Here is a 14,235-nt window from a genome sequence, read left to right as displayed (position 1 = left end):
GGACTGAAAAAAAAAAATCTTAAAAAGTGATGGTACCTTTAGAAAAAGAAGTTAGTGACAGGTCTGCGAGTGTGTATCTGTTGACGTGGCGCCTGCTGCTTTTGGAGGTAAGTGGCGGTTTGACGTCTCTGTCGGGGCATGCGTGACGATGAAGCGACAAGCGTTTGCGTGCCCTCCCACCCTGCCTTTAACTTTTCCCGCGGCACGTGTGAGCGATCACAGTTTGTCTTGGAGTAAAGGAGTAAAAGAAAAGAAAAAAAAAAAAACGGCGCCGTTGATTGAGAGAGTTGGAGGGCTGGAAGTGCGGGGGGGGGGGGGGGGGGAGAGAAGAGGCGGAGGTGACAGAGTGACAGGATGACTCATCATCTCTGTGTGTGTGCGTGCATCTTTCACCTAATAAGACCCAAACTCGAGATCACGGTGGGGGGGGGGGGGATGCAGAAACGCAAAGGGACATAAAGAGTAAGTGGGAGACGTGAGGGAGGGTGGAGGCAGATAGAAGGCTCAACGACAAGGTCTTAAAAGGAGGCGTTTGAGCTATATAAAAAAAAAAAAAAGGAAAAAGCTGAAATGAAGATGACAAAAGCATCTGTGAAAAGAACAGAGGCAAACATCAGACGGCATTCTCAATGCGGCGACTTTGTACGTACTCCGACGGGTGTGTTCGAGTGCTTGTTTGCCCCTCAGCGCTTGTGTCTACGGTGAAGGAAAGAGGGAGGCTGGCATTTTGGAGTTCGACAATCTAAAACCCATCACCACAGGGTTGCTCTCTGACAGCAGTTTTCTCACAGGTCCTTTTATACCGGCGTCCCTGTTTATTCATCACTTTTTATTAAGTTGAAATTTGACAAAGACGCAGAAGAGGACAGGGAGGGAGGCAGGGAGGGCAGGCAGGGAAAAGACAGAGAGGCATCCTGCTGCCTTGCTCGAACGTGTGCAGAAATGAAGCGGCGACAGCCACGGGACAGAAGAGATTACGACTCCGTCTCTGCCGATAATGAACCCGTAACAAGAACAGGGACCCCGAGGCCAGCAGGGGGGCCGTGGCGCCAGTCAGCTCTTTCCCCCTCCTGACGCTCCTTGCACACTGTTTCGGTTTAGTTGTGGGGGTGGTGGTGGTGGTGGGGGGGGGGGGGGGGGGGAGTGGAGCGCAGAAGATCTCTATAAAGTCACCCACTTTCTGTATCTATCATCAGGGGAGCGCGGAGACGGCTGAACTGGTTCAATCAAGATGGTGATAAGATGTGGAAAGCTGCCGAGTCTGCAGCTCTCCAAGAGCGAGGCTTAGCTTAGCGCTGCCTGTGGGGTTGGACGGAGAGAGAGAGAGAGAGAGTGTGTGAGAGAGAGAGAGAGAGAGAGAGAGCGAGAGAGAGAGAGAGAAAGAGAGCGAGCGAGCGAGCAAGAGAGAGAGAGAGAGAGAGAGACAGGAGACTATCTCCATCCAGAGAATTTTGTGTGTTTTGTGTGAGTGAGTTCCAGCGCGGGGCCCTAATCACTCCACAAACTCTATCAGAGAAGTGCGAGATGAATAGCCTAGCTTGTGTGTGTGTGTGTGTGTGTGTGTGTGTGTGTGTGTGTGTGTGTGTGTGTGTGTGTGTGTGTGTGTGTGTGTGTGTGTGTGTGTGTGTGTGTGTGTGTGTGTGTGTGTGTGTGTGTGTGTGTGTGTGTGTGTGTGTGTGTGGTGTGGCTAAAGGAGTAAAAGCAGGGCTCTGGGGATTGTCTGTCCAGCCAGAGGTCAAACCACATCTCCTGAGATCAATAAAAGTGTGTAATGTTTCCACAGCCTAATGGGAGATCCACTGCAGCTATTTAAGCAGCTCATCACACACAAAGCTGGACTAAACTAAGAAAATGCTTTGTTTTTAGTAGATGTATTAAAGGAGAATTCCAGTGTTTTCCACCTGGATACTGTTTTTTTGTTTGTTTTGTTTTTAATTACTGACATGAGAGGACAAAAAGCTTTGGAATGTGTCCTGTGGAGCTCAGAGAGATGTTATGGACGTGTCTCAAATCGTTATTGTCATTATCAGAACACACTGTCACAATATCACTTTGTGAAAGTGTTCCCAGACTCTATTGACAGAAATCTCTGCGGTATTTGCTGTCTTGTTTTTTTTTTTTCATTAAAATATCACTGGTGTTTTAAAAGAAAGGTAATTTTCTGGTACAATATTTCATGGAACTCAGGGTAGCAGAAAAATGTAAAAACATTTTGGTGAAAATAGTGATGACTCGTCTTTTTCTGAATACAAAAATCATCTCATTCTACAACAAAAAAAAGTCTCCATCTGAATAGATCATTTCAGTAATGTAGTTCCAACCTTAGAAAATCTATCTCTGTCTGCCACTAGCAACAATAAAGACTGTTAGTTGATGTAATTTTGCCTTCACTTGTTATTACTGATTATTGATTCTGATTGGTCAGTTAGTCTGATATTCCTCGACAGATCAGGAGGATAGAATCGGTTTGACGGTTGCTGGAGTCGCAGCCCTTACCACAGACTCAGGAGGACTAACTGGAATCATATCCAAAGAAGACGTCCAGTCTGTTTACAGTGGGAGAGAAAGAGGAAGGAATAGCTACGCAAAAAAAAAAAAAAAAAAAAAATTGCGACGAAGGAACCGACAAAAACAAAGAATTGGCATCAAGAGAACACGAAACGTAACGTGGTTTGATGGACGGTGAAAGGACGAGAAAAAAATCAACGCACTCCGACAACAGTGACGAGGGAGGAAAACCTCATTCGGGTGCCGATTCGTGACGACCTATTGACGTGGGCTCACTCGTGAGGAGTCACATCACCATCAGTGGGGAATGTTGTCATCGTTGGACCTCCTTCAAGAGGTTCCTCTGCGATAACAAGCCGCTATACATGATCCTGCATGTATGACTTTTTACAACTATTACAGCCGGCTCATGGCTGCTGGCTGAGGAAATCTATGTGAGTGACACTTCAAGGTTTATTATACTACTGTTACACACCAACACATGTACAAATACTGCGCTGGGTTGATTAAGAAAAGAACTCCATTGCGGCTGCACAGCCAAGCAAAGCAGCACAGAGAGCTAAACCTGCGCCTGCTTTTGTGTTGTGTTTGTAAGAGCACGGAGGTGGTATTTGTTTTCACGATATGTAAATCTATCCTTTTAGGAACAGATTTGCATTTTTCATATTTGACTCAAAAACGCATTCGTCTTCCTGTGTTCTCCTGCGTCTCGCGGGAATCTCACCAATAAGAGCCTCGAAGCAGTTGGCCATGGCGTGTCGCAGGTCCGACTCCCGGCACAGATCGGGTCCGTGTGCGTAGAGCATGAAGCGATCCAACTCCAGTTTCTGTAAAACACAAACACATTCATATCAGTGCCGCTGCCACCGACACCTCGGTAATAGCCTCTTGAAAAAGTGATAGCATTTTTTTTTTGGGGGGGGGGGGGGGGGGTGTTCATGGGCTCTTCGTGAAAAACTAAACAAACTCCCCCCCTTAAAAAAAACAAAAAAAATAACTCAAGGGAAATGAAAAAGATTGCCTGCCCTTGCTGGAAAAGGTTCTACTTCATGGCACTGACAGATGTGCCCATGTGTCGTCCAGCTGTGGCATGATGCACTAAGCCGACACAGGAGGGGAAGGGAAAAAAAAAAAGTTCACACGCGTGCACGTATGCACGCACACGCAAAAATAACAGACACACACAGAGAGCGACGCACGCAACACGCGAGATAATCCCATGAGAAACAGTGAAATCGTGCAGCGCTGACCTTGATTCAGACTGTAAAGGGGTGAAACCTTTCTCCGCTGAACTTATTACTATATCAGTGGAATGGAATCTAATCTTATGTATATTAATGATTAAAAACATACACTACTACATGACTGCACTGCACATACGAGAAGCAGAGAGGATGCAGAGGACGTATTATAATCATTTTCCGTGCCCTTTGTGTCTTGAAGATTTGATGTGACCTTATGTGTGACCCTGTTTTATAACATGCTTGTAATTAACATTCATTCAAATGTATGAAATGCACAGTTGATTACTGTAGAATTGTGAACTGTAAATCCTGCACATAGAAGATTAAAGTACAGTTCTGTTTTGAAGATCTGTATTTATTAACTTTATTTCATCCATGAGTTCTTAAATTTGAAATTCCTTAATGACATCATGGAATGTCTGCTTAAGTTTGATTTGATTTTGAAATGTTGCTACTTCCTGTATCAAAAAGATTCTTGCTCAGCCCATCGAATGTGTCAGAACTTGTACAAACATATTTTACCTTCGAGAAAAGAGTCAGTGGAAAGTTTTCTGACCTGACCTGTACCTATCTCAGTCTAAAACCTCGTTTCCACCAAGCAGTCCGGGTTAGTTCAGTTCGGTACCCCTTTATTGGCATTTCCACCGTCAAAAGTTGGAAATGGTCCCAAAAACAGGGATCCGTAACTTCCTACTTTTTTGGTACCCTTCTGTTGGGGTGCCAAGGTTTAACGATCCGGCCCTGAAGGATTCTTTTTATTTACTGTGTCCCGTTCTTCTTTGCTGAACTTAAATTAAAAGCGGTCTACAATGTACTGGGCTGCTGTGATGTCACACTATTTCACGGCTATCTCCATCTGTCTTACACTCGGCTTATCCAATAAGACTACAGTTGGCTGTGGAAACACAAGCAAGATCAGAGTTCACCGTACGAAACGGAAGCAAACCGGACTGCTTGGTGGAAGCGGGGCATAAGAGTGCACTCAAATGAAGTGTAGACAGTATACTATGTTATCATTGCTGTTATATGGGATGGGGTGGGACTGAGGGTAGTTGTGGGTGGTAAATTGGGGAGACTAGAGAGTGGATTTATATTTTGTATTTTGTACATTGTGCAGCGATTTGTACTGTTCAAGTTGAAAATCCAATAAAAAATAAATTAATAATAAATAAAAAAAAGAAAAAAAAAAAGAGTGCACTCACAATAGGTGATTTGTACCATGCCTGACCAGGGATGGTACAGGCAAAGGCACAAGCACGGGTCGGACTGCACAATGTGGATATGACTTATAAATGATCCCAGCCTTCCATTATTGAGGAATCCCAGTGTTATGGCTGAATCTGAACAAAACGGTTCAAAACAAACCACAAAAGTCAATAAAGCTGCAAATCAATAATCTGTGTTTAACCGCGTCACTCAACTACAGGTGAGAGATTTCTGTTGACTAATAGCTAAAGTGTGGGGCAGCTCGTCGGTCTGACCGAGAAAAAAAATGAACCAACACTGATTTTACAGGAAGCTTCTTTGATGTTTCCTACTTTTCTTTTTGAATAAATAAACAGCTGTTGTTGCGCCAATTGGATGAATTGTGAATGATTACTTCATGATGGAAAAGTACCTATATGCTAGCTAGAGCAGCAGAAAAAAACAGCTGACATCACGATGCCCTTTGCTTTTTGTTTTTTTTTGTTTTTAGGTGATCGAGCTCTAGACAAAGCTAACAGGTAAGATTCATTTTGGGACTTTACAGCCTTCTCTGTTTGATAAGACAGAGAATAGTCAATAATTCAATAATTTAAAAGTTGAAAGTACGATCATTGAAATCTTTCAAAGGAAGATAATTGAGACGAATCTTCAGTTTCATTTGAAGTCGATAAGTTCTTTGGTGTGGGGGTTTGGGGGAGGTCAGCGGAAACTTTTGTGCAACTTTTTTTCCTCTGAAGCGAGTCAAAAGTAGCTCGACTCCACTTCTCTGGAAGTGCAGCACAAACGAACACCCGGCAAAAAAACAGTCAGGGTGCTATTTAATTACCGCTGAAAACTGTTGGTGGTATCCCACCCCCCATGATTGCGCACACAAATTAAATCACAATTCATAAATACTCCAACTCCGAGGGAAACCCGTTCTGACTTCTAAGCCTTTTCGAGTGAAGTGGCGGATTGTTGCCGTTGCTCGCTGAAGATTTTTTTTTTTTTTTTTGAAAGATAATTGCGAGTGTTCTTGAGCAGGCGGCTTTAGAAGAGCCTGGTAAACAAGTTGGCATCGTCGAACAGTGTATCACACTCACTTTACCGCGAGCGGCAAATTGAAACAAGCCAAACTGCTACACAGCACTAATGCAGATTCAGGCGGCTGCATCTTTGTATTCAGCGGGGAGCAACATGAAAGATTGAAGTTTTTAATTGCTTTCTCCACATCACGGGACGATTATTGTTGTGTTCTTTGCAAACGTGCCAGAGAGTGAGGCTTGGCTGTACGACGCCGCCAGCAGGAGAGACGGAGAGAAGGAGGGAGGGGGGGGGGGGCGAGATAACAGGAACTGGAGAGTGTTTCAGGAAGACCTCTAGAGGCCCACAGGGACTCCAGCCGCACTAGGCAAGCCATCCAAGACAACAACCTTTTAACTCCAATTACAAACCTGAGGGGGCAAAATAAAAAAAATAAAAAAAGTAAGAATGGCAGAAAGACAAAAATTACCGTTTTCCCCAGTGTCCCCTTAGAAAGAAGCACAGTCGTAACGAAGAGACAGAAAACAATAACACTGTCTCTGACATGTTAACCTGTCAGCTCACACGCCATTCACTGCTCTGACCTGCAGCAGGAGGAGGAGGAGGAGGAGGAGGAGGACCTGTAAGGAGTTGGAGCTTACTTTGGCTAGCATGGCTAAGTGCTGGTTCTGTACGATGGCTGTTCTGTAGGTGGCCAGGCCGCCCTCCTCTAAGCTGGGGAACAGGTAGTACAGGTGGACGCTGCGGACAGAGAAGAAGACGGAAAACAAATTCCAGCTGAGAAAAGGGTTGAATGAATAACAGGAAGAGTCAGAGAAATATGACCAATATATTTTTTTTCTTGTATGAAGTTTGGTTTTTTTTTTTGGCTCTGCTAAATTGGCACTAAAATATACGACTCCAGAAAGGACTCATTGGAGCTCTGTGGAAACAAGTCTTTCTCTGGTTCCACTGTTGATAGGTTTGTAGAAAATAAACACTTTTACTCCCAAATACAATTCTTGTTATCCTTTTCTGTGAATAAAAAGCCTTAAGATGACATTAAGAGGCAGTATTTTTCAGACCTTGTAGAACGCTCCACTCACAACAAGAGAAGAATGTTTTGATTCGAGAAGGATTCAGAAACCCTCATTTTGTGAAATAAAGCAGATTTTTGGTTGCAGGGAGAAAAAAAAAAGAGAGAGAAAAAAATGCTCCAGCAACACGTGTAGTATAAAGATCGACTTCATTAACACATTAGACCGCCGTGTTTTGTGTTGTCGTCTCCATCAGGGTCATGTTAAAGTTCGACAGACATCGGAAACCAATGGAGTGGTCTCTTCGAAGATTGAGCCGAAGGCAAATGGACTTGCCTGATTATGTTTCACCTCTCCTCTAAAAGGCTTCCTCAGCTCTAAACTTAGTGGTGGACGGAGCCGGAAATGTAAGCCACGGATGACTCGCATGAGATTTCGTTAGCCGAGTTCGTTGAGCTAGCTTGGCCGAGTCGTCAACCCTCCCGTTCGTCTGTGGGTTGTTGATATACGATGACCTGGATGACTGAGATCCTTCACGGACAACGAGGGTTCCAGTCATGTTCTCTGGCGCTGCGTACACTTTGAATATAGCCGTATTTAAAGACACTAGCGCTAGCAGTTGGACAACGAAAACGCACGTCGAGGAAACACTTCAAAATCCTCTCTTTCTACCAGACAAACATTCTCCTTTTCAGTCTGAAGGTCTTGTTTTCAGATATCCTTGGGTGCTCTCAGACTATATATTATTAAATCTGGGGCACTGATGTCCTAAAGGTGAGGTCGCGCGCCACGTACTGAGGCTATAGTCATCGAAGCAGGCGGTCAGGGTTCAAATCTGACCTGCAGCTTCTTTGCCAAGTCATTCTCCACTCTCTGTTTTGATTTTCTACTCGGAACTGTTCTGTCAGAAATAAAGAGCAAAAGCTCAAAAAAAAAGTTTAAAAATGGGTAAACTAAATGTTCCCGTCTTATTGCGTGATACCATTAAGCTTCTCTTCCAACAATGAAACCTAAGAATTTGAAAGGAAGACCATGTCCAGCTGTTTGTAAATGTGCAGTCAGAAATTGCAAAGAGATTGGTTTTTCAATGCCTACTTCTGCATTGACCAGATTTTTTATTCCCCCCCCCAAGTCCATATAATTAATTTTCCGGCGCTTTCCAAACCCCTCCAGGTCTGTGTTGGAACCCAGAAATGGCCACAGACGCTTCAGTGCTTCCACAGCTGGGTTCCGGGCGAGCAGGTTCCATTTTCATTACGGTCCAGCGTCTCACCAACCGCGGCGTATCATTTGATTCCATTTTGAATTAAAACAGGCCATTTAATTCAGTCAATTCTAATCAATGCAAAGAGAGGAAAGCAGGTGGCGTTCTGTTTTTCCAAAACTCACCAGAGGTCTATTTGTCAGGCTATTGTGATCTTAGTGTGGAAACGGAGCACTTGGAATTAATAAAAACCACTTAGCGTAATGAAAAATAATTAGACCAAAGACACTCGCTTTTCCTGGCCAAGTGTCAGTCACCGAGACGAGCGAACAAAGCTTCATCCAGGTTACAAAAACAACACATTATGGGTTTATTTCGGTTGATTCATTAGAAACAGGTTGGCTTACATGATGAAGCTGATTCACAAAGAACATGTTCTACAATGAAGTATGGACCCCGCAGCGTATCAGAGAGTCAGTCAGTGTAAAACACAAACTGCCAGTAACTGTGATTTTGTTCATCTAGGTTTCTGCTGGTATTTTTCATGTTCTGCAGCAGCTATCATTCAGTGAAAAAAAAAAAAAAACTCCCCAGTGATATTTACAGAACTTCCTCTGATTTATTTTTAAAGTGGAACTGCCTTATTTTTTAATCCAGTGTGTTTTTTTGACACACTTTGGGTTTAATTATTATTTTTTTTACATACTTTAATAATGTTTGAGGGAGATTCTGGTTTACGCTCTGATATTGAGAGACATGTTTCTCACACCTTCAGGCCTAAAATGCTCCCATGCACAAACAGGACCTGTGGACATGCATTGGTGGAGAGGTGTCAGAGCGTGGCTGCTACAGAACCTCGACAGCTACCGGAACCAACTTCTACATTCCAGTGGTTAGCGCCAGGATTTGAACCGGCAACGCTAACAAGGTTGCCGGTTGTTACCTTAACTTGTTACCCTAACAAGTTAACCAGTTTGCCTTTTAAGTCTTTAATAATTAAAAACATGAACCTCAATAACAACCTGTAATGAGCAACATTGCTTTCCAAAGGGAAGAATGACAAATATTGCAAGTGGACTTTTTTTCTTACATCATCTGCTGACCCTTCTTAAAAAAAAATACACCAATGCCCAGTGTTTGGGCTTATTTAAAAAGTGCAAAATATTCTGTTGGCTGGACAGCGGAGGCACGGATAGCCTCCAAGGGCGGCGTGTGTGCGCGCGCGCGAGGAGGTGCACGAGGCAGTTGGCTGAATCTGCTGTTACCCATTTAACTGGACAAGAGGCCGATAAATAATTCAGAGGGTCGGAGCGTAGGCCAAGCATGTCTCGTCAGACGCTAACAATCAAAGAAGGAAGGCAGAGGAAGAAAGGGGTGAGGGGTGGGGGGTGGGGGGGGGCCTGGAGGAGGTGAAGGTGGCGAAACATGCCCAGAGATATCGGAGGAAACAGAGGCTAACCGCCCTCTTTGTAACAATGTTCTCGCTGCATAAGGAGCTGGAGCAGTGTCCTGTGTAACCCAGTGTCAGTTCCTATTAAGGTTTAATCCGGCTCCTGGATGTTCACTGTTGTGGAAGTGTTAGCATTGAGGGTTACGAATTACATTTCGGTAGTAGAAGTTATGCTGTTGGAGAAATGGAAGATAAAAAAAAAAGAAAAAAAATCCATTGAAACCTGTGTGTTTATTCGAATGCTGCACCCTGAGGCAAGAGAGGAAGCCTTTTTTCCTTCTATTATATTCCAGTCATATCCGCTCAGAGTTCGAGGTGGGTAGGTGGGCGCTACCTTTGCTGGGCAGCCTGTAAGATTAATAATAGCTACATATAATTAGCATGGTGCTTAGGTAAATGCCGGACAGCAATATTGGCTCTCGCCTGGGAGTCAATAACACAGTAGGCATTCCAGACAGCAATCCCAGACAGCTAATTGCAAGTTGTCATGGAGAATTTCAAAACCGTACCGGGGAAAAAAAAATAAAAAATTACACCCCACTTCCAATTACCAGTAGATCACTGTCTTGAATGAGTGGAAGGTATGTAGAGGAGCGTGCTTGTGACAGACATGGATAGATGTAGACAACGAGAGAGAGAGAGAGAGAGAGAGAGAGAGAGAGAGAGACAAAGAGAGGTCAGAAAAGAACGAGGGCCAGGAAAAAAAAAAGAAAGAAGAAGAAGAAAAGGTAGATAGAGTCGTAGTCGGCTTCAATTAGCGGATGTGTCTGTCAAAGATGCGCGGGTGCGTTCTCACCTGGTGAGGAACTCGACAACAGCATCACCCAGGAACTCCAGCCTCTCGTTGTGATTGATCCTGGGGAGCGAGGAAAGAGATTGGGCGAGGCGAGTGAAAGGGTTCAGAAAGTTGTGAGAGAAATAAACAAAAAAAAACAAACAAAAAAAAAACAGACTTTGAGCAAACACACACACACACACACACAAACAGCTGCTTACCTCATCAGCACTCTGAGAATAACAGCAGCTCAGATTTAATAATAAAGTAGTGCTTGCCCTTAAAATGAGCTCATTTCATTTCCCCTGAGATATCCTTTCCTTTCGCAGTTAGAGTTAATTTTCTTGTCAGCGGGCATGCCGGGTGTATTAATCACAAGAATCACCCCTTTGATTGCTCCTGTGGTCAGTGATAGCGTGGACAGATATGAGCCCGCAGGCAGCCTACCTGGAGGGGGAGGGGTCATCCTGCCCCAGACGAGACATGATGTTAATCAACGTGTTGATTCCTGAGAACAAATCCCCGAAGTGGAGAGGTGAGGGACGTCGTGAGACAAGCAAAAAAAACAAAAAAAAGACAATGCACATAATGAGGAGAGAAGATGACTCACCCTTCTTCCTCATGTACATGTGGTGGACCTTCCTGTCTCCGTACTTGGGCTGCCGGATGCCACAGTTGGAGAGAGAGTTGCGTGCGTGATCGGGGTTCATGCCGAAGTTCAGGTGGTGACTGGGGTGAGTCATAGCGAGCTGCAGGAGAGAATCAGGTGAGTTAGCAAAGTAGGTGTAAAGTCAAACATTTCAAACCACAGGAGCGCTCTCAGGATGACGGTAACCTTTTCTACCAACTCAGAACCAGCCCTCCGCTACAGACCTCATTTAATGCACTTCTCGTGCAGTACTTCATGACCTCAAGACAGGCGACGTCCCTGAGAGCCTTATAGGAACTGTTTTGGAGATTTGGCACCACTGACCCTTGTTATGTGGTCAGAAAGCAGCCTGTTGACAACACTGCATGTTGTGGATTTATTCACACGCTGCAGTAAACAAGCTACCAAAAGCCTCAATGTTTTTGTTTTTTTTTCCAATTTCTTCAACCACCGTTGGAATTTGGAATCTGACTAAATCAAAGCTGCAAAAGTCGATGCACTGTACCCGCCCTGCTGGCGTGTGAGACGCTGATGTGGGCTGGAAATCTCAACCGAACGCAAACAGGAAGCGTCGAAGTGAAGTGACCTATCCCGTCGGAAAGACGCTTTCTTTGTCGTTCGACGTTCAGCCGTCGACAATGAAGGACGGCGGTGAGTATTTACGAGCCGGACTCGCACAAAGCATCTTCGCTCAAGCTGAACTCTCGCTGAGATTTGTCACTAAAGCGTGGCAGCAAATGGACTGCAAGTGAATGGAGGAAAATCACAAAATCAAAACTCGTAAAATAGCGGCAAAATGTCCAGCACTTTCCCAAAGCCAGGCATTCTGCAATTGTCACATTTCTCTTCTATATACTACCTGCTGTTCATGTGCTTCTAAACATCCACTCAAAGACAAAGACACCAAATGACACTGTGTTGTTGCCTCGTCATGGTGCGATTCAAATAAACACCTCCTGCTCGTCCCCGAGTAGTTGAAATGCACCACTGGGATTTTTTTTTTTTTTTTTTTTTTTAGTTCCTAAAGTGGTCGTTGTGTTTAATTTAGCTTGGGGCGTCGTTCTTAATCACAGAGGGCCAATATTTTTCCACCATGAGCAGCAAGACTCCAGACTGACAGAATTAAAGCATCAACAACTGAGCCAAACCCCAGGGCCTGTGAATCCCTTCCACAGAGCCTGGATCGGTTCCATTACCTCTTTTAGCCACAGACTAATTACAAACGGTAACACTGGTCAAAGCAAATCAGTCTAATAATGTTGGATCAGCAATGGCTCCGAGGAGGAGAGGAACAGTGGCTGTACTTAGGTGAACCATTCAAAAAGAGAGATAGAGAGAGAGTCCCTCGTGCCACTTTGTTACGCTAAACTTGTTTGCATGGAAATTAATGACTTAAACTTTCTAACCTGTAAAGTGAGGTGAGAGTGGGAATTTAAAGGTAAAATAACCCTGAAGGAAACGCATTAGTCTGAATTCAGCTTTGTGTGAGAAGAGGACAAAAAAAAAAGAAAAACACAAAACTGCTGTGCCTCGAAAGACTGCTGCTGCGGCTCGACATCTCAAAGTCGCAGAGGGAAGGAAAAAAAAAAGGGGGAAAAGATAGGGCTCAGTAGGATATGTCAAGCTTTTATCAATCTTACATTACTAGAATGATAATCTCAGCCCCCCTCCATCCCTCCTCCTCCTCCTCCTCCTCCTCCAGAAAAAAAAAATCTCCAACTACTCTCTCCCGTGGGCTTGCTTTTGAAAATGCTTGTCTCCTTTCAGCCAACTTCAAATCAATTTCAAGCTCCAATGAGATATATATGTAAAGCGCTAACAGAGAGTTTTCAATATTTATAGTTGCTCGAGAGGCCTTCAGCTTTGTAGCCTTGAACACAGATACGACAAATTCAAAAGCAATTGTACTTTTGTTTTCCTGCGGTTTAGGGGGAAATGTAGTTTTTTTGGTTTTTTTTAAATGTGATGTGAAAAAAAAAAGCTAGTTATTTGACATGACACGAACAGAAATCATGCAAGTCTCAGCGCCGCGTTGACAGTTTGATAAAAATATAAGTAAAAACAACAACAAACACGTCTACTTCCAATTCCAAGTCCCCCATTGTGCGATGTCAGACACACAAGTCAATGACTGCCTGCTGCACAGCCTGAACTACAGAGTGTGTTGCTGCATCAAGCGAAATACATCAGTTATTCTGTAAACACTGCAGGTCCTCTGCTGTTATAGGACAACATCCAACACCAGTATTGGCTTTTAAGCTGAAACTGTGGCACGGATTGACGTCTGCAACTGTTCCTGTCAACATAATGACTGCGTAAAGTATCGGAGGGATTTGGATTTAGTGATCACTGCCTCAGCTGCTGCTCAACTGCCTTTGGCTAAATGGGAATAAACATCATTGCTCAGTTGGAGAGTGGCAGACTTTACTGGAAAGAGCGTTGTCGCACCCGCGTGCAAGGAAAATGATGGGCAAACTGCCTGTTTGGCAAACAGCGACTCAATCGTGTAAGTGTGGTGTAGAGCACTGAACTATTTAATAAAGTACACAGGTAAATCAGGGCTCCGAGGTGCGAAAATAAAGGGAGATGGAAATCAGTTGCCAAATGTGAATATTTGAGCTTCTTTGCAACAATCATGCCACTAATATGGGATCTGGAGGCCGATAGAAAAGTTGGAGTAAAATCACTGATTGCCATTATGGCAGCAGATGTTTAAATAGGAAATGTTTAAGTTGGTTTGAAAAAAAAAATAAAAAAACGCCTTTACTTTTGTTTGTTTGCACTAATATGATCATGACAAACAGCTCTTCATGCCGATTTCTTAGTCCAATACTGTAACTATCTGAGACAAACATAATCATACAACCATTGTAGTCCAGTCTACCATCTGCTTGATAGAGATGCCCTGCAACGTGCTGCAGACAGTACTAGCTATAGAGCCTCTCATAATACATGAAAACAAGATAAATTGCTCCAGTGTGATTTTCTCCATTGTAAATTCTGTCATTTCAAAATGGCCAATATTAGCTAATATATAGCTACACAAGAAAATAAAGAGACCACTACGAAAATAAATGTCTTTGATGTTTTGAAACATTTTTATGTTTCATGAAATTGAAAATTGGGGGTTTTCTTGTATACACAATTTCTCCCAAATTTC

The 14,235-nt window shown here is 43.7% G+C and overlaps 1 protein-coding gene across 5 annotated transcripts in view; it reads right to left on the bottom strand.

The window, feature by feature from the left end:
- Positions 1–14,235, bottom strand: part of drosha (drosha ribonuclease III) — a 115,080-nt gene that overhangs the window by 55,431 nt on the left and 45,414 nt on the right. For all 5 annotated transcript variants that reach the window (XM_079361103.1, XM_079361102.1, XM_079361101.1 and 2 more), the window contains 5 exons: positions 11,037–11,175; positions 10,874–10,934; positions 10,448–10,507; positions 6,623–6,722; positions 3,233–3,335 (listed from right to left, as the gene is read on the bottom strand). In XM_079361103.1, the coding sequence (XP_079217229.1) occupies positions 3,233–3,335; positions 6,623–6,722; positions 10,448–10,507; positions 10,874–10,934; positions 11,037–11,175 (463 nt within the window). The remainder of the gene's footprint in view (positions 1–3,232; positions 3,336–6,622; positions 6,723–10,447; positions 10,508–10,873; positions 10,935–11,036; positions 11,176–14,235) is intronic.

Source organism: Symphodus melops (assembly GCF_947650265.1).
Source record: "Symphodus melops genome assembly, chromosome: 14".
Classification (NCBI taxonomy): domain Eukaryota; kingdom Metazoa; phylum Chordata; class Actinopteri; order Labriformes; family Labridae; genus Symphodus; species Symphodus melops.
The sequence above is the reverse complement of the archived record's forward strand: the minus strand, read 5'-3'. Positions and strand labels throughout refer to the sequence as shown.